At 44.1% G+C, this 21,215-nt stretch overlaps 1 protein-coding gene across 1 annotated transcript; it reads left to right on the top strand.

Annotated features, from left to right (window-relative positions):
* Nucleotides 1–12,466: 12,466 nt before the first annotated feature.
* Nucleotides 12,467–18,951, top strand: LOC142103571 (uncharacterized). The gene is made up of 3 exons (XM_075187642.1): nt 12,467–12,631; nt 14,827–15,366; nt 17,977–18,951. The coding sequence occupies exons 1-3, from the start codon at nt 12,553–12,555 to the stop codon at nt 18,156–18,158; spliced, it is 801 nt and encodes a 266-aa protein (XP_075043743.1). The 5' UTR covers nt 12,467–12,552; the 3' UTR covers nt 18,159–18,951.
* The last annotated feature ends 2,264 nt before the right edge of the window (nt 18,952–21,215 follow it).

Raw genomic sequence — 21,215 nt, 5'->3', positions numbered from 1 at the left:
AGTAAGAACTTTAAAAGCAAAGACTTCATCACTTGCAGAACAGAAAATGTGACTTGCTTAATACAGTGTCCCTGTGGGAAACAATACGTCAGACCCACCATTAAGAAGGGCAAGACTCGAATAAGTGAACACCTTAGCAATATTAGAATAGGCTTGGATTATCACCACCTCTCAAACCATTTTAAAAAAGATCATAATTGTGACATCACAGAATTTACATTCTTTGTTATCAAAAAGGTCAAAACTAATTGGAGAGTTATCGATATGGTCAGAAATATTATTTAAGAGGAAGCCAGAATGATTTACACCCTAAAGATTCTCGTACCATGGGGTCTGAATGTGATTTTGATCTACCATTCTAGTATGTGATCCATACTCCAGATACACATCGGTCATTCCATATAAGAGCTAATTGTGATAAGATCCATTGTCCCATAGATTGTAAGCTTGCGAGCAGGGCCTTCTCACCTCTTTGTTTTACCCAGTTTGTTTATTAGTTTATTACGTTTGTCCCCAATTGTAAAGCGCTACGGAATATGTTGGCGCTATATAAATAAATGATGATGATGATGATTGTATCCATACGGTACTTCATCTATAGGTGGCATGTTTAGAGTGTATAAATTACAGTCATACCACTCTGGCTTCCAAGATCGGACGTAGTTGGGAATGTCCAAACAGTGGAGCCAGGTAAGTAACATGGTAGGAGACCACATAAGAACACCTAGTACGGTGGATCACATTTCCTCTACATGTCTGCTCGATGGAGGTATAGTATATAGAAATAGGAGTAACAGCAATGATACAGTTTGGATCAATGATGGGATGACCCTCCAAAGATGATTCCAGATCTGAGGAGTCGAAACAGAGATAAATATCAGCCTTAAAATTCTTGCAACCTGGTCGAAAAGTGAGAAATTGTAGTGCAAGAAGAACAGGAACCATCTTGCTTGGCGGGGATTAAGACATTGAGCCGTTTGTAAGTACAGAAGATTTTTATGTTCTGTACCCTTCAGAAGATGTCTCCACTCTTCGAGTTCCCTATCACCAATAGTATAATTCTTCTCTGCTGGTTGCAACTTTCGTGAATAGAATCCACATGAATGGAGCTTCCTCGAAGATGCATGTTGCTGCCCCTACTCCAATTGCTGAGGCGTCTACCTCCAAGAAGAATGGACGAGAACTATCTGGTTAATGGAGAATGGGTGCAGATGAAGTCTCGTTTCAGTGTGCGAAAGTCTTCAGTGGCATCAGGTGACCATATCTTTGTTAGGAACTCCCAAGTCAGTACAGTGAAACTCGGAACTATTTTGAAGGCCCGGTGTTCGCTGGAGCCCCTAGTGGTGGGGACAGACTGGGCTGCGGGCCGACCGAGGGTCGAGTAACGTATACTGACTTAAAGGAGGGCAAGGGCAAGCGAAGGGTCAAACTCACAGGCAGAGAAGCAAAATCCGAATTCCAGGCAAAAGGTCAAGGTCAGAAGAGAAGGGTCACAGGTCCAATAACAAGCAGGGGTCAAAACACGGGTAGTCAAATCCAAGGTAGCAGGAACCAAAACGGATAGCACAAGCAGGCAGCAGGACTGAGGACAGAACGCTATAACCGGCAGTGAGGCTGCAGACCTCACTGCCTTAAATACCAGTAGTGGCCAATCAGAGCCTAGCTCTGAAATCACATGAGCAGGCTCAATCCTGCCATATTAATCAGCCCACAGGCTTGTGGGCGCTTCTGCGCATGCGTCCGGCTGTTCCCAGCTGCCGGGACGCAGCGCCCCTATAATTAGCGTCCGCCGTGTGCCCTGGCAACGGTCGGGTAAAAGCAGGAAGTGATGTCCCGGTTGCCATAGCGACGACCGGGACGCCTGCAGGAACTAGGCGAGAGTCGCGGCGGTGCCCCCGGGCCCGCCGCGACTGCTAGCAATCTTACGTTTAGCAGTCTTCCGAGTCAAAGTTGTAATGGGTGCTACTACCGAGGAATAGCCTTTAATGAATTGATGATAGTAGTTGGCGAACCCTAAGAAGCGTTGTATGGCCTTAAGACCAGTTGGTTGTAGCTAAATCTTGTGCAGATTGTTAATCTATAGCACAAGAATGCAATCGCAAGCAGGATAGTCCCAGGACTATGGGATTGATGGCCACAGGAATTAAATAAAAAGAGATACACTCTTTATTGCAGAGCTCCCAATTGTAGGGTTAATGGGGTAGTATGTTGATGAATTAGGACTTGTGCAATCTTACTACCATCACAGAGAGACTAAGAAGAGCCTAATGCTTAATGACTTTGGAAGCCGAAATTAAACTGCCAGCAGCACCTGAGTCCAGAAAGGCAGACAATGTGACTGACCCCATGGGATAATACAAAGTCACCGGAGTAGAAAAAGAGGAACTGGGATCAGAGGAGGGCCTCTCTTATACTAGTCTGGAGTCCCGAACACTTAGGGCAGGATCAAAGCAGGCTCTGCACAATATAGACAAAGGTTATTTTTTAACCTCCACTCTCGTTCTTCTGGGGTAAGGTGAGCTCACCCCAACCGCATAAGTTCTTTAGTGAGTGCACCTTGACTTGAAAGAGGGGTGCCAACTTGACCGCAAAACGGTTAGAGGATTCCTTCTCTTGAATGTGCTCCCTAAAGCAGAGGTCCACTCTATTGCAGAGGGTAATAAGATCATCAAGGGAAGACAGGAACTCTTGAGCAGCTAGTTCGTTGTTCACACGGTCAGACAGTCCTTGCCAGAACATTGCCACTAGAGCTTCAAGTCCGGAACTGAACCGCATACTGGCCCAGTGAGTCGGAAAGAATTCCCAAGACAGCTGAAGAGACACGACCAGGTTCATAAAAGATTCCAGAAAGGAGGTGTAAATGTGTAGAAGGGGATCATTGCATTCCCAGAGCAGGAAGGCCCAAGCAAGTGCTTGACCAGAAGGTAGGGATAAAACATAGGCTACTTTTGCTTTTTCAGAAGGGAAGTTCCCCAGAAGGAGTTCGAATTGTATAGCACACTGATTCAGAAAGCCTCTGCAGTGTTTGGGAGCCCCGACGTCTTTAGGCGCTCCAGGAATACAAGGTTCGGTTGGCGCCTCCATAACAGTAGGTGTCTGTGCAGGTGCCTAGGGTAGTCTGGAGTGTGTCCAGTTGGCAGGAGAGACCATGAAGAAACTGCAACAGATGGTCCTGATTAGCATCTTGTTTTTCCAACCTGCTGACAAGATTTTACAACAGGTACCAAGGAGACAAATTACCAGGGGAATCCATGGCCAGATTATACTGTCATAAATTTAGTGGATAGCATGGATTCACTTTTGCCAACCTGGATTAGCGCTGGCAGTAACAGAGGCGCAGAGTCTAACAAACTTCCCGGTTTCGATACGGACCCCCACAAAGAGATTTGGGCTTTTCTGCGGGTAGGTTTGCAGGTCACGGGCCAATACGCTGCCTCCACGTAACGAGGTGGTATCAAACTGTAACAAGAGACTGGTCAACGTAGCCCGGTCTGGTACAAAAACGGACTGCAGGGTGCCAAATCAGCAAATGGAAGGAGTGTCAGAACAAGTCAGGGTTAGCAACAAATAGGAACGTAAACAGAACCAAACGACAGGCAGAAGAGAGGTCAGGAAAGGTCCGGGTCAGAATTCAAAGCGGATTAGCCACAACTGCGGGAACGCTGGAGTAAAGGTTTGGTGTCTGCTACTCTGGCACAGACCTGTGCACTGAGCCGATTTAAAGAGCGGAGCTGATAAACAGGGCAGGTCTCGGGTCAGAACACTTGATCACAGGTTCAGAGCTCTAAAAGGGCCATGTGCCTTCTGTTGGACAAAGTATTATTATGGCACAAAGTTCTGGGTCTGGAGCTGAGGGAATAGTAGAGGGAGTGTGCCAGATAGCGGGTTTGAAAAGTAACAGCCGGACTCCGATGTGCGTCAGGAAGCTTATTTAACAATTACCACCACAATTCTTGTTAAATAGGTATCATCAGGCAGAGGAGGTAATCATCCATGCTGTATTGGAGGAACCAAAATAACTATTGCCTTTGGGAAGAAAAAGGTGTATTTCAGACAAATGTCACATGGCATTTTCAAGCACCATACTAGAAACATGCAGTGTTCCTAAACTTTGTAGTGACACAAAACTATCTATATTCCTGTTCTATGGGAAGAGCTTCACCTGTGAGAAGCCTAATCTCTGGTAGTGACATACAACTATATTTCTGTACTATGGAGAGAGCTTCACCTGAGAGAAGTCTGCATGCAGCGTTCCTAAGCTCTGGTAGTGACACATAGCTGCCCCCCTTCACTGGAACGACCTCCCTCGCTCCATTCGTCTCTCACCCAATCTGTGCTCCTTCAAGTGGGCTCTTAAAACTCACCTGTTCCTTAAGGCCTACCAACCATCCACTTAACCTCTCACCTCTTCTGGTTCTCCCCTGCCCCCTTTCTCTCTCCCCGTTGCTTCACTGGCTCCCTTATGTACCTGATTCTGTTTACCCTCCCTTAGGATGTAAGCTCGTATGAGCAGGGCCCATCTTCCCTCCTGTCTCCATACCTGTTCTTCTGCTCCTTCTCTACTGTATCTGCCTGCCTGGAGTTTCTGAAGTACTGGTACTTTGTGTTTATTGTTCTGTACTGTCTTACCCTGTATAGTCTACTGTTTGTACCATGTACGGCGCTGCGGAAACCTTGTGGCGCCTTACAAATAAACGATAATAATAATAATAGCTATGTTTCTGTCCTACAGGGAGAGCTTCAGCTGTGAGAAGTCTACATGCAGCGTTCCTAAGCTCTGGTAGTGACACACAGCTATGTTCCTGTCCTATGGGGAGAGCTTCAGCTGTGAGAAGTCTACATGCAGCGTTCCTAAGCTCTGGTAGTGACACACAGCTATGTTCCTGTCCTATGGGGAGAGCTTCACCTGTGAGAAGTCTGCATGCAGCATTCCTAAGTTCTGATAGTGACACATAGCTATGTTCCTGTCCTACAGGGAGAGCTTCACCTGTGAGAAGTCTGCATGCAGCATTCCTAAGTTCTGATAGTGACACATAGCTATGTTTCTGTCCTACAGGGAGAGCTTCAGCTGTGAGAAGTCTACATGCAGCGTTCCTAAGCTCTGGTAGTGACACACAGCTATGTTCCTGTCCTATGGGGAGAGCTTCACCTGTGAGAAGTCTGCATGCAGCATTCCTAAGTTCTGATAGTGACACATAGCTATGTTCCTGTCCTACAGGGAGAGCTTCACCTGTGAGAAGTCTGCATGCAGCATTCCTAAGTTCTGATAGTGACACATAGCTATGTTTCTGTCCTACAGGGAGAGCTTCAGCTGTGAGAAGTCTACATGCAGCGTTCCTAAGCTCTGGTAGTGACACACAGCTGTGCTCCTGTCCTGTGGGGAGAGCTTCACCTGTGAGAAGCAGCGTTCCTAAGCTCTGGTAGTGACACACAGCTGTGTTCCTGTCCTATGGGGAGAGCTTCAGCTGTCAGACACCTGCATGCTCTTTGTCACAGCTGAAGCACTTACTGGGTGACAGCTTCTGGTCTTTTCTGCTACCATGTGGCATAGGGGGGCACTGTACACAAATTCAATTTTATTTTATGATTAAATGTTTTCAAATCAAGCTTAACACCCACTTATATGCAAATAATTACCTTGCTTATTAAACAGTACCATCACCCTCACCTGTCCTCATCTAGGCTGTGTTATAAATTTAAAGGAACAAAACAAACATCACTTTTATCTACAGAATGTTAGGAACCCCTCCAGCCGGCACAACACAACCCGGAATCTACTCTGCCAATCAGGTGTTCACTGGAGCCCCTGATGGTGGGGACAGACTGGGCCGCAGACTGACAGAGGGTCGTGAAGTGTGTACCGGCTGGGGAGAACCCAGGCAAACGGAGTGAGGTCCACGCAGAGGTCAAGGGCCGGCAGCAGACAACAGTATCGGTAAACAAGCTGAGGTCAGGGGTCACAGGCAGATAGCAGAAACGGTAAACAGGCCAGAGATCAGGGTCACAGGAAACACAAGCGAAATCCAATTCAAAGCCAAGGGTCATACACGGGAAATCGGTAGCAGTATCAGGATACAGGAACAGGAACAAGCAGGTCAGCAGACTGGAGCACAGAAGCTATAATTGGCAATGAGGCAGCAGACCTCATTGCCTTAAGTACTAATGGCCACCAATCAGAGCCTAGCTCTGAATTTAGATACAGCCCCCTGCCTAGCTAATGAGCAGGATAATCAGCCCGCAGGCTAGAATCTACAATGAGCGCATGTGCCCGGCTTCCTCATCGCCGGGACGCAGCGCTGAGGCCATAGCGACGGCCGGGACGCAGGTGAGTGAGTCGCGGCGGCTGGGCACCGCCGCGGCTCGTAACACAGAAGCGTTCTTTGTTTTCTTTCTTTTAATTACTAGAATCCTACACATTTTTCTTCCTTGGTATACCAGTATCAATGGTAAAAGGCAGTTGATGATGAAAGTTGTTTTTTTTTTTAAATAAAAAAGACAAAGTATAATACAACATATAATAGTGGGTTTGGATCTCTTATCCAGACAGTTCCAAAAATGTAAATGTGTAAGTAAATTGTGCTGCCCTGTGGTTACATCATACACACAGATATCTGTGCAATCTAATTTCTCATATTTAAGAACAGTGCTCCAAATTACAGAGAAGCCCTTATCTGGTTAAAGGGGCAAGTCATGTACGTAGTTTATAATTGGTGAATGAAAAAAGTTTGAAATGTAGCTTAGGGGGTAGTTTCATGAAACCTTCTAAAAGGAAAAGAGGTGTTGCCCGTAGCAACCAATCAGATACTAGCTATCATTTTTGAGAATGTACTAGATAAATGATAGTTAGAATCCGATTGGTTGCTATGGGCAACAATTCCACTTTCTCTTTATAGAAATTACCCCAAAGTTTAATTGTTCAAATGTCCTGAAACACCTGCCACAACCCACCCATTTATGAAATGAATCTTACATTTATTATTAGATGACCAGGATGTGTTAGTGCACAGAGTCTGCACCCCCCCATCACCACCTCACTCAGTGCGGCACCTGTTAATATTTACACGGTGCGGGGGTGAGATAAAGACAAATACAATGAAGATATTTTGAAATGCTTGGACCTGTGGAGTTAAGCACACACTGGGGCTGATAATGACACGGACGTGTCTGCATTCCTCTCCCCGCACTGAGGTATCTGACAGTCCTGTGACAATCTCACCTAGGTGCAGCCTGAAGAGTTAGGTAAACTTTTCATATCTTCAAGTATTACCTGTTGCACACAGAGGACAGAGAGGGATCAGTGTGACTGTTCCCAGGAGCCTGGCGAGATGACTTATTAGACACTTGAGTACGATCAAAGCTAAGACTGTTCAAACATTCCCAGTCCTTGTGGAGATTACGTTTATTTAACCCACCCAAAATGCCTGTGTCACCAAGGTCGTCCTCTAAGTCAGTGTATTCCAGGCATCGCCTCTTAAAGTCATTTGTGGCCTCCATATTGGTCATAGTCTTATGTGATAGAAGTTCAGCCAGCTGTGGCTGCGTACAGGAAGGTCCTGGTATCTATTTGTAGAAGTGGTTTTCGTTTTAGATTGGTTTCTTACAGGGCGCGATTTCGGCCCTGCCTCGCATTTTAACTTCTCACCGTGGGCTCCCGGCGGCTGTACACTATGTGCAGCTCGGTGTCGCAGAGCGGCCGGACAGGGCTCTCTGTCTGCCTGTCTGTGCCGACAGGGACACTAACCTGCACATAGGGCCTGATTCATTAAGGAAAGTTAATTAAAAAAAAAGAGTAAGTAGTCTCTGGGACAAAACCATGTTACAATGCAAGGAGTGCAAATTAGTTTTCTATTTTGCACATAGGTTAAATACTGGCTGTTTTTTCATCTAGCAGACAAATACTTGATAGCTTTATTTTTACACTGAAATTTAAAGTTGATCTAGGACACGTCCTACCCCAGCTCTAAATCTGTCCCCACATTTTAAATTGACCTCGCCCTCCAATGCAACATGGTTTTGCACAGGTGCAAAGTTACTCCTTTTTTTATGCTTTACTCTCCTTGTTGACTCAGGCCCATGGTGTCTGAGACTTGGTGAAGGTCGGGGTACTGCATGGATGGGGTCTTGGAGAAGGAAAATCCGGGACTGGGCACAACCCAAGCTCAGCAGAAAACGTTGTCCCACTTTATCTGTAATTAGCTCTACCTTACGTATCATGTGTTCCCTACACCTCTTCAATTGTAAGCTTATTTGGGCAGGCCCATCTTTATCATCTGTTTCTTGTCATTGCATGTAACTAGTTACTGTCATGTCATGATCCCTGTGTCATGTACAGCGCTGTGTAATATGTCAGCACTTTAAATTAACAGATAATAATATGACACACTGCAAATTTCCAAACCAGGGGCCTGATTCATTAAGGATCTTAACTTAAGAAACTTCTTATTTCAGTCTCCTGGACAAAACCATGTTACAATGCAAGGGGTGCAAATTAGTATTCTGTTTTGCACATAAGTTAAATACTGACTGTTTTTTTCATGTAGCACCATCGCCACAACACGACATAACCACAGCGCAACAAAGCAACAAATCTCCCGACAATTGCATTTTTCAAGTGACAGTATAACTTTAAAATAAAATCTATACGTATGTCACACAGAAGGATCATTTTTAAATCATAGTCGCAATAAAATTTATTGAATTTTGTATTTTATTTCTCTAACCAGAACTTTTGTATATTTTCTAAATAGCATTTTTGGTCTAATTTACCAAATACTTTGCTAATATATAACAACTGCTACACCTGACAAATCAATGCCGGGTGACCCTGTTTGTGTGATACAACGGTACATCGTCATGGTTACAGAGCTATCAGCTGTGATGTCATCCGTGTTCCGCATTGTGATGTCACACCTGCCAGGGTATAAGTTGCCGTCTCCCTGCCCAGGGCCTCAATTACTTTGGACCAAGGTCACATTACAAAGTAAGGATGGCTAATAATGTCAGGTGGCTCTGGGAGAACCAGGACTTAATCATAATGGGGCTCTACCTGCAGCTGAGAGACACGTTAACCTATTGGTGGTCCCAGGTCAGGAGAAGATTTAATATACTAAGACAGTGGTGGAGAAGGACTAGACCAGGACCCCAGAGCAGGACTGGACCAGAACCGCAGAGAAGGACTGGACCAGAACCGCAGAGAAGGACTGGACCAGGACCGCAGAGAAGGACTGGACCCCTCTCAATCACTCAGGGTGAGGCGAACCAGGAGGGAGGGGTGAAGGAAACCCCGGAAGTAATAGTCATGGACTTTTCTGATGTTCCTGGGCCTTCTGGCTGCTTTGTTATAAAGCTAAAAGTGGTTACAAACAAAAATTAATTCTCTGCATTTCAGTGTATATATTCCTCCATAATAAAAAAAAACATATAAAATCATTTGTTTTCTTCAAATTTTTTTAAAATTGTATTTAACGGTGTGTTTAGATTATTCAGTAAATGTGCTGTGTACAGTATATATTGAGATGTGACATATAGCAGGTGATATACAGGGTAAAGCATCATGGTTACATACAGGGGCGGAACTAGATTGGTTTCCTAGGGGGAGGGGCAATTTAGGCCCCATCCCCTCTTAACTTATCACCATGGGCTCCCAGTGGCTGCACACTATGTGCAGGTTGGTGCCACTAGGCAGGGCTAAGAGATCTGTTCAACTGTTTGGAACTACAAGACCCAGCATGCTCTGGAAGACGGATCTTGCCTACCTCTGTTGCAACACTAAGCCTATAAATAAATAGGACAGGACTCCATATAATATATATGATATATATTTCTTTAATGTCTTTAGAGGCCAATATTCAGCCATAAAAAGAGGGAGGTATATTTGTCTCTGGACAGGGCACTACGAGCCTCTAAGCCCCAATAACAAAACCATTATTAAGAACAACTTGTCCCGACGAAATGTTCCTAATATCTTGACGAGTTTTGCTATGATTACACATTTATGCGTTCCATGGTGGATTGCTTTCAAGATGAGTCATGTGATACATTCTGGGTGGGCCCTATAAAGTGGACTTGTCACCCTCACACAAACGGCAGCCATTTTATGGGTTGAAATGATTTTGTTTTTTATATTTTTATTAAACAAATGTTTATTAACTGTCAGATAACATAACACAGCAAGAATCAAATACATTATACACATACATGCCAACTCTCTGGAATGTCCCGGAGACTCCCGAATTCCGGATAGGTCTCCAGGAATCCCAGGAGAGCCGGCAATTCTTCCGCATCTGCCGGCATGGAGGGGTGTATTGGCGGAAGGGGGGCGGCCCGTCGCGATTTGCGTCATTTTGGCCCTGTCCCCAGAGACGTAATGCCTGCTTTGGGTTTACCCCTGTAAAAAGACCCCAAACAGGCATACATCACTGGGGGGCGGGGCCAAAATGATGCAAAACGCGAAGCCCCACCCCCTTCCACCCTCCTTTCACACCCCTCTTCAGTGATCTCCTGGAGGGAGCCTGTCAAAAGTAGGTAAGTATGATTTTACATCATGTAGAGTGCATTAGTTGAAGCGCTCTCCGTACCCCAGAGAGGACAGAAAACAGATTCTTTTAAACATATGGACAAAGGAAGAATGGTAGTTTTCTTGAATTAAGAAAGAAACAGAGCGAGAAAAAGCAGAAAGGAAGAAAGAAAGAGAAGGAAAAGGGGGAGACATCCGGCCAGAGTCCTATGCTAAGAGAAGGGTAAAAGAATGGGAAAGAGAGGAGTAAAGAAGTAGGAAATAAAAGCAGATAGGTAGGAGGGTGGTGTGGCAGGAACCACCCTGGGGGTAAGAGGGGTAGGATTGGAGACGGGGGTGGATGAGAGGAGGGTGTTAGATAAGTAAAGGGGGAGCGATACTGGACGTAGGACATCCAGGGATTCCAGACTTAGTTAAAGGTTTTGGAGGAGTTACGTATAATGCTGGTCATGTACTCCATGCCGTGAGTTTGCCAGATCCTGTTAGTCACAGCGGTGAGGAAGGGGGGAGCGACCTGCTTCCACTCAACGGCGATTTGGCATGTGGCAGCCGAAATTATGTAGCGAGCTAGTTGATTTTGATGTTTAGTGGCCGAGGGGAACCCACGGGGTAAAAGAAAAATCTTTGGATCAAGGGGAAGGAAAATTTGAATCACAGATTCTATCAGGGATTTAACCTCACACCAAAAAGGGATCAATTTTCGGACAGTCCCACCATATGTGTAGAAATGAGTCTACACCAGAGCATAAACGCCGGGTTGAAATGAGAACTAAGCTTGTATATTGACTAGGGATTAGTGCTCATCTCCAAATAGCCAACATGTGAGCCCTGTTGTGATGGGGACATGGCTTCAACAAAATGGCGTAATTGTTGGACGGTTTGGGTGGTGTTTATTATATACCAAATATATATTTATTAGTCAAATGTTGGGAGGTACGATGTAGTGTCTCATTGATGTCACAGGTTCCCACTGTCAATGCGTCCATGACTCCACCCACAAAATGGCTGCTGCCGCTGTGTTCAGGAGATAAGTTCACTTTAAGTACAGATACTCAAAACACTGACCATGTGGCTTATATGATGTTATGCATATGTGTTTGTGTGTTTTGCCTTCACTGAAACTCGTTCCTACCCTCATAGAAAATATTTTAACCGTGATATGTGAAATGTGTGGGTGTGGCCTAACACCTAAATAGGACAGGCTCAAAAGTTTCTTGTAGCCCTGGATGAAATGCACTTAAATAGAGATAGTACAATCAGCTTTTTCTCTTCAGACACGAGTTCGATTCCCGAACAGGGCCATATCTGTGTGGAGTTTGTATGTTCTCCCCCTGTTAGCGTGGGTTTCCTCCCACACTCCAAAAACATACTGGTAGTTTTTTTGCCTGCTGACAAAAATAACCCTAGTCTGTGTATGCATTAGGGAATTTAGACTGTAAGCTCCAATGGCGCAGGGACTGATGAGAATGACAAATATTCTCTGTACAGCGCTGCGGAACTGGTGGCGCTATATAAATAAATGATGATGATGGACTGGCTGCATGTGGTCATTCAGTCATGTTATTCTCTTCCATTCTGCTACAAATATATAGCTTCTGTTTTCTGCCCATGCTTTGTTAATAGGATCTGGCCTACAAACATGTTTTTGCATATATTTGAGTGTGACCACATGCATTAAACAGTTACACAGACCTGCAATACTACCGATGCCAAAAGTGTTAACAAAAAATGAAATGCAAGTTTTATGAAATTGTTTTGCTGCAAATGTTTGGACTACGCTCCCGGTTCTCATTACTGGACGAGAGAGGCACAGAATGCACCCCCCTCTCTCTGCCCTGTGCCAGGATATTCTCTATATGCACCTGCTGCAGCTGGGAACATGTAGGAGAAGCCCTCCTCTGGCCCCGCCCACTGCACTTGTCTCACTCCTCTATTGGCTGATGAGGAGACCTCATGGTAATGTACTCAGAGAATGTCTACCCAGATTGTGTCTGTCCCAGGCTGGGGACACAGACTGAGTGGGAAAGTGGCAGAGAATGCCCAGATCTTTCCTGGTAAAGAAACCCTGTAGTCACAGGATCCCGGATTACGGGCAGCTGCTGGAATCCCAGGCAGGTAAGTGCATACACCTAAGGGGGCTGCATTCCCAGTGCATGATTTGTAGTATGCATATAACTGTCATGATCACAGGTCATTACCTACATATGTACCCACATATCTACTGAACAGAGGGCAAGGCTGTGCCTGTGTTATTGGGGACAGGCTGACACCGTGCCTGTCCCCAATACTGACACAAAGGGAATTTCAAACTCATTTTCCTACAGTTTTCAGCTGTAAATATTGTGACTTTAATTTGAAATAACTGAACTGTTTCCGTGTCTTTAAATCATTACCCGTTACGTTGTTTGTTTGTGACTTTTAGATTGTAAGCTCTCACAGACAGGGCTCTCTGCTTTTTGTAAATTAGCAAATGTCTCTTTTTGTACAGCGCTACGGGATTTGTTGGTGCTTTTTACATATTATAATGGAATTTTCACTTTCGGTTGCTAAACAAATGCTCCAGCTTATTATAAGACATTAAAAGATTTCTTTGCAAGATGAGATCTCAAGCTCATAATATAGATGTAGTCATTGGTGCTTAAGATTTGCACCTTGTTTGCCTGTCACCCCTGTAAGTTCTGGTGCGTTACAGATGCCTTTGTCCGCCGACTCCTCGCTGTAACTCCTTTCTTTTATCTCAGTGGAGGAGCAGGTGCAGCTGGGGGGACGTGTGACAAATGCACCTGCAGTTTATTTCTTCCATCTTCATGCTGCCTCTGAATAGAGTCCCTCTCTCCCGTTCCCAGCTCATTCGGGTGGGATTTGTGCCACCCTGGGGTATCAATTGTCCATAAACAAAAAGCTGGTGCTGCTGAAGAGTCTCTTAGAAAGCAGAGATTCCCGGCGATGTTTCACTGCAAATTTGGCGGAACTAAGATGTTCTGCAGCAGCTGAGTCGCCAGTATAATCTGTTAACCCTTGATTAGTCGCACTGGAAGGGGTATAGTTGCTGACAGGTAGTGTCAGGGCCAGTAATGGACATTTGACCTGACCATAAGCATAAACACATTAATCATCATCATTTATTTATATAGCGCCACCAGTTCCATAGCGCAGTACAGAGGATATTTGTCATTTACATTAGTCCCTGCCCCAGTGGAGCTCACAGTCTAAATTCTCTAACACACACAGACACACACACAACAATAAACAGACAGACAGACACATTAGAGTTAACTTTCGTCAGCAGCCAATTAACCTACAAGTATGTATTTGGTGTGTGGATTAGAACCTCCGTACTGGTATAACTGTGACTCCTTTAACATTCAGCCCCACTGAGAAACACACACATTATAAAGCAGACTTTTTATTCAGGGATTCTGGGCTGATTTGTAGCCCAGTAAACTCTGCGTCTCTGCCTGTAACATTGTGCTGTGCGAGTGTAACAAGCAACAGGTACCACAACAGTACAGAATTAGCAAATGTTATGTTGCCAAGAACATGCAAAATATACAGCTTGTACTTTCTCATTTTAAGCACTGGAGCACAGTAAAACAGTAACCAGAGATACCCGGACACTTATATGTCATTAAAAAGCTGGTTTTAGTTTCCGTTACATAGCAAGAAGTAGTGGGTAAAATGTGGAAGACAGCAACTGAAAACAGTTCCACCGACAGGCTGAGAAAGAAGGGTACAAATGTAATATAAACCATTACATAATAATTTCAGTCTTCATAAGAGAGAATTCTAGATTACATGGAATTATCACTTACACAGTTCATACCTTAAGACAGTGTTTCTCTTTTGGCATATTGAACTCTAAAAAATGCTACAGAATTTACAGAGGAACCCCTATCTGTCCACATCTCACCCCCTCCAAAGCTGGGCTACAAGTTTCTGGTACCTTAACTAAAAAAATAAAATAACAGGATTAATTTTTCTTGTATGTCAGTGGCGGAACGGTTAGCATCAGATGTCGCCAAACAAATTTTAATTCATACATACAAATTTGGGATAGTTCACCATTACGCATTTTCATATCATGGAACCCCTGACGTTCTTTGGCGGAACCTTGGGGTTCCTCGGAATCTTGGAGTTCCTCTGAACCCAGTTGGAGAACACTGCCTTAAGATGGTCACATGTGCAGCTCATGTCTGGGTATGAGTGTCCCTATTATTTTAATAATAAGGGTGTTGGTTGTGGGAGGTAAATGTAGGTATATTTGCCTAACAATACCCCTGATATTACAGAAATGTGTGTTTCTGGTACAGGTCTGGTGTCGTCCCAACGTCAGAATGAGGATTCTTCCATCCCAAGGCATGATGGCACCGAGCAGCGGCAGATACATCCAGCTCCACCACAGATCCAGCCGGACGTGGATCTGGGGGATCAGTATGATAAGACTTTCCTTAAGCCGCTGGCCCTAAGAATGAGTGATGCTCTGTCAATATTGGCAAATGAACTACCTCTCAAAGACAACATTAACAACCTTAATATGCCCCTCAGGAGCAGAACATCTGATGGAAGTTTTTCCACATCAGGGAGTAAGGCCACATTCAACCCACCCTCTCAGGGAACACCGCCACCAACCTCAGATTCTGGCGGCTGCTTTCAGAAACCTGGACTTTACACTGGTAGCAAATTACGGAACTGCAGGTTTTTCAGCTGCCCGCACTGTTCTAAGGCCTACAGCAGCCTGGGCGCCCTAAAGATGCACATCCGTACCCACACATTGCCCTGTGCCTGCAGGATCTGCGGCAAAGCTTTCTCCAGACCCTGGCTTCTCCAGGGACATATTCGGACACATACAGGTAAAATGACAGCCTCCTACAGATCATCAGTAATCTCATATGATGCCGCAGCATAGAAATCTGTAATGTTTCAGTGATCCATCTGTTTGTCCTCTTTGCAAAGTTGTTGTATCAGTGGCTGGACAGCAGAAAAAGTGAGATCTAGACAGGAGAAGGGTCTTCTATGTATCCTGGTTTTCAGGTGCACTTTACTGTGATCAGAGCACCAACTCTGTTCATTCTTCAAAACTGGAACACACGGCCATGCAGGAGATCAGGTGGGTGGGGTTAGAACAGTGAAGCCGATAAAAGCATTACAAGTATAACAGCAGTGCAAAGTATTTAAGCACAGTCAGCTCCTGCGTATCCATGTGTAGGCAAGTTTCGAGTGAGAGGGGCTGTTGAAAATTTCAATAAATGTTAACAATAGCACAGAGTAGCACATCTTCCAACAGTCCGAAATTTAGGCTGGAGAGTCACGATTTTAGGGCACTGTCATGCCTTCCACAGACCAGGATTCCAGGACACCTGGGAGAGGACCTGTGCCCTTTCCCTGGTGTGTGCACCAGCGACAGATGTGCGCGGTATTGAAGGGGGGGGGGGAAGGGGGCTTTGTGGAAATCCACGCACAGACCCCCGTTTAGGGACATCTGAAAGTTGGGATCTGAGGAGTGGTCATGTTAGGCTCCTGTGAAACTAATGCAGGAAGTTCAAGGACCACTTACAGTATTTATGCTCCAAGGCTAAAAGCTACTAGCCCTCCCTTGTTAATACATTGTGGTGGGTACCACCATCTTGGAGACATCTCATGTAGCCTTTAATAACCTCACCGGCAACATTTATATCCCAACATAATTTCCTCGTTTTAAACGATTCTGTTGCCTGTGTCAGTATGGAGCCGTCTCCAAACAAATCAATAATCCTATCAATGACTGAATGCCCTTTCCACCAGTGAGCAGCCAACATGCAGTGTTCTGCTGCTTGGCCAATATATCATGCTAGTGTCATGTTGTAATAGTGGGTACCGTTTAATTGGGGCCAAAGGCAGAACTAGCGAGCTGTGGGTCCCGGGCAGGGAGGAGGGAACCAAGGGCCCCAACCCCCCATGCATCGGGCCCTATTATATCCATGGGCCCCAGTGCACCGCACCAATGGTAGTTCCGCCACTGAATGGGGCCATCACACTGTAATGCTTCTTCTTCTCAACTAATGTAATGTGAAGCCTCCCTGAGCACATTGCCCATAGTAGATACACTCATCTTGCTGGGGCCACAGCAGCAGATACTTGACGTTGTTACAGATAGCCTGTCTACTATCATTAAGTTACGTTTCTCCTTCTTGCAATAAACACTAACTAACCATATACAGATCAGCAGCAAAACTCTGATCCAATTCCTCCAGGATCCATAGCGTGTGCTCTGTGCACACAAATTCATTATACACTTGGTGCTCACGTCATTAAATGTGGGGGACCCTTATCGTTATCACATAAAAGTGTGATGTGCTTGACCTTACTCTGCTCTATGATCACAGGACCACACAAAGTCCTTACTGAAGAACACAGAAGCCAGCCGGAAAGTCAGCCAAAGTATTTAGTGGAAGCTGCTTGACAGCATGTATGAGCTGTAATAACTGTAGGCGGTGGGCAAACCTGCAGTTTAAACAGAGAGAACACTGGAACAAACAGTGTTGATATGGAATACTGCAGATTACACGACAGTGAGCTTTGTATAACTTAAGCCGGGTACACACTACACTGTTCTCATCCAATAATCGGCTCAAACAGCCGACATACGACCGCTCGTTCAAAAGTTGGGTCAGTGTGAGCAGTGACATGATGGTCGAAAGTCTGCCCAAATGGACGATTGTCGCCTCATTTGGTTGGTCGTACCATTTAATATTTTCGTTCCAGTCTTGTTTCCATTGTGTAGTGTGTACAAACTTCCGACTGATCCACAACAGTGAGTACGAAATTAGTCATTGCTCACGACAACATGGCTGTAAAAAGTCGCTAAAGGGACGTCCGCTCTTCCCTTTATCGTCCTAAACAAGGCTAGTGTGTATGCAGTCCATGGACCGAGCGATTGGACCATCGATCGCATGTAAAATCACTCGGCATAAAAAGTTGGTCGAAATTTCTGTAGTGTGTACCCAGCTTTACACATCGTCCCATCAATTAAATACAGAACATGGGGCCTGATTCATTAAGGATCTTAACTTAAGAAACTTCTTATTTAAGTCTCCTGGACAAAACCATGTTACAATGCAAGGGGTGCAAATTAGTATTCTGTTTTGCACATAAGTTAAATACTGACTGTTTTTTCATGTAGCACACAAATACTTGATAGCTTATTTGTACACTGAAATTTAAAGTTGATATTTGTGTGCTACATGAAAAAACAGTCATTAGTTAACTTATGTGCAAAACAGAAAACTAATTTGCACCCCTTGCATTGTAACATGGTTTTGTCCAGGAGACTGAAATAAGAAGTTTCTTAAGTTAAGATCCTTAATTAATCAGGCCCCTGTTCTTACAGTAGTTATAAAGTTGTCTTGTGTGTTTATCTATATCACTATATCATTAGAGCCACGTGTTTTACATGCCGTCTGTTCTAATTATTTTTTTTACAGGCGAGAAACCGTTTTCTTGCTACCACTGCGGCCGCGGCTTTGCGGACCGGTCCAATCTGCGCGCTCACCTGCAGACGCACTCGGAGGTAAAACGATACCAGTGTCCAGGCTGCAGCAAGACCTTCTCCCGCATCTCCCTGCTCACCAAACACCGCAGTGGCTGCTGCTGCCCCGTTTCATGACTCTGAATCCCACTGGAGCTGTCAATCACAATGATCCCTATTACTACATGTGCAGAGACTTTCTAAATAGCACATTGTCCTGGAAAAGTAAATTATTTGGAAGACCATAAATGCTTTCTAGAGCTCTCCTTGCTGAGTACAACAAGGTTACTGCCGTCACAGAGAGATGTTTGTCAAACGATAGTACATAGGAATATGGCCACTGGGTGGCGCTGTTCTCTTACTGTCTATGGATGATATCTGAATGTAGCTCAGACCACTTAATATGGCAGCTGTTCATTTTAATGCAGAATAAGCAGTTCAATCATGTCCTCTGAGCAGAATAATTGACGCCCATAGGTGTCACTGAAACTTTATAGAATATTGAAAATGTGTCATATATATATATATATATATATAATGATCACAACCGTTTGGTCAAGTATTGCAAGAGTGTGTAAGCTCCCATGATCATGTTTTATCGTACCAAAACACAACACATCTGTTGATTTGGCTTTATTAACTTGCAAAAAAATCACGATGCCAGGAAAATGTGGAAGTGTGTACGCACTCATGTCTATGAGTATACGCAGATATCTGTAGAGTGTATACAGAGTGATATTCTTTTCAGCCGATGGTTATGAGAGATGAAGATCACGGGAAAATCTTGTAGGTGTGTACATATGAATCAGCTTGCTCAAGGGGGTCTTTCAATATGGGTGAAGTCATTATAGAAATTGCATCTGCAGTAATATTGCATAGGTGTGCGCCCAGCTTATCACAAAGCTACTGACAAACCATGGCAAGACTTAAAGTAGTGAAAAAAAAAATGGTCAATACATTTTCACAAGCTGCAATTCAGATGTAACAAGTACTCTCATACATATTTGCCTACTCTCCTATAAAATGGTGAAATTAACGGCATTGAATAGTGGGGGCGGGGCTTAATCACATCATTAAGCCCTCCCCCCCGCTATTCAATACCTTGAATTTCTGTAATTTTAGTGGGGGCGGGGCTATAGTGACGCAACAACTTAATATTTATTGTATGCATTTAATATGTTCTTTAAAAAAAACAGTACTCGGACAAATGTCAGAGCCCGTCACCAGATTCAGCCAATCAGGCCATCTTAAAAGGGTCACATGTTCTTAACGTCATGTGACTCTCCTATTGTCAAGGTTGTAAAAACACACCAGATGCGCCCAACTTATACATCCAGTAAATTTCAAATTTTAATATTTGCTTCTCAATGTTACCTCCTCCTAATGGGTGATTAACCAAAGTGCAATAAACCTTAATTCACTGGATGATTGATGTCTGGCCCAATGTAACGCATCACTATGGGGTTGTACGTCTCTTGTTCAGCGCCCTGTATAGTAAACCATCTCCTAATGCCAGAGTCGTGTTCACCTATTCTGATTTACAATGGGCAGGTAGAGCAGCCAATATATATTTTGAGCAGGTGCAGGTAAATATATAACCCCTCTTGCACTCAATAAAATATGTTCTGGGGTAACCTTGTTTTATCGTAACATTTTGATGTTTGTCTTGTTCGTGTGGATCACTGCGGAGTGTCTTGATTCTGGGAAACTAAGACTTGGGGATATGATCCCAGTAAAAGAAATATGAAACGATTGATATAGTAAACAGTAATTTGTAGAGTTGTGTTCCCTGCAGCATATTGTTTTCAGTTGACCATCTTCCAAATATTCGGCCATATCCAAAAATAAAATTGCACTAGAATCACAATATAATGTAAAACGCAAACCCCCAAAGGAAAAATGAATGTACTGATGAAGTAAAGGCGCCACTTTCATCCCTGACCAAAGACGGATGATGTCATGAATCTAGCCATAATAAGATATAATCTGCTGCATAAGCGGACATTTGTAGAGTGTACATAATTCAAAAAAACCCTACATATAAATGTGAAAGATTAGGATCTAAACCCTTTTCCCTTCCCCAGCAACACTCCTTTGCACTGAATAAAATATTCATATTGAAATCATTAGATGGAGTGTATCCATTAAAACCTATCACCTCTGCACTCAGTTAAAGGAACAATAAGGGGTATATTTACTAAACTGCGGGTTTGAAACAGTGGAAATGTTGCCTATAGCAACCAATCAGATTCTAGCTGTCATTTTGTAGAATGTACTAAAGAAATGAAAGATAGAATGTGTTTGGTTGCTATAGGCAACACCTCCACTTTTTCAAACCCACAGTTTAGTAAATATACCGCCGAGCTCAATCAGTGCAGACAGGCTGGAGGGAGAATGTTCCTCGCCTGTCTTTCCAGAAGGACACTATGGCGCATATTCAATTCTCAGCGTTTTCCGCTGCGGAAAAACTATTACCGGTATTACGGTAATAGTAAGCTGGATTTCAGAACGCAGCTCCCTGAGCCGCGAGCTGAAATCCAGCGAGAAAAGTACCGTAATACCGGTATTCACGAGCACTATTACCGTAATGGCGGTAATAGCGCGCGGGGCGCTAGATTTTTGGCTATAATGTCAACAATTGAATATGCCCCTATATGTAACATTTTCTGACCCGAGTCATGTAATTTCCCTACAATCCAACCTTTCACCACAGGAGCTCTTATGAACGATATGTTTCTTTGGCTGGAAAAGTGCAGTGTTTATGGTGGATCACAAGGCAAAGGTGAGCATGTAAAGTAAATATATGAGAGAGCACACTTGGCAGTACTACTATTTCTGCGTATCAAACCTCTACCAGACGGCAGTTATTTGATCCTGTTCTTCCTCAACCACCTCCTCCCAACAGCTTCCTACTGTTCTACCCAAGAAGTCAGAGTTTGTACAGGAGAATTCTGAAAGCATGCTCAGGAGTCAGTAGTAACAATTACTGGGAGTAACAGCAGCCACTGTTGTACCTATCATTGTTTTTCCCCACACGTAGGCGTGACTTATATTAGTTATAAATACAGAATCACCAAGCACAAAGGCAGAAGGCATTGATGCCCGTAAACAGATTATGCTTAAATATGCAGAATTAAATTTGTAATATTTTGAAATAATTAAAGAGGTTGCATCCAGTAGCAAGTCCCAATCCTG

Source organism: Mixophyes fleayi, chromosome 10, assembly GCF_038048845.1.
Source record: "Mixophyes fleayi isolate aMixFle1 chromosome 10, aMixFle1.hap1, whole genome shotgun sequence".
In the NCBI taxonomy this organism is placed as follows: domain Eukaryota; kingdom Metazoa; phylum Chordata; class Amphibia; order Anura; family Limnodynastidae; genus Mixophyes; species Mixophyes fleayi.
The sequence above is the reverse complement of the archived record's forward strand: the minus strand, read 5'-3'. Positions and strand labels throughout refer to the sequence as shown.

Excerpts from the sequence above, each read along its gene's own strand:
- LOC142103571 (XM_075187642.1), top strand. The coding sequence starts at position 12,553 with ATGCCCAGATCTTTCCTGGTAAAGAAACCCTGTAGTCACAGGATCCCG. Across the intron at positions 12,632-14,826 it reads GCTGCTGGAATCCCAGGCAG|GTCTGGTGTCGTCCCAACGT; the intron begins GTAAGTGCATAC and ends TTTCTGGTACAG. Across the intron at positions 15,367-17,976 it reads ACATATTCGGACACATACAG|GCGAGAAACCGTTTTCTTGC; the intron begins GTAAAATGACAG and ends TTTTTTTTACAG.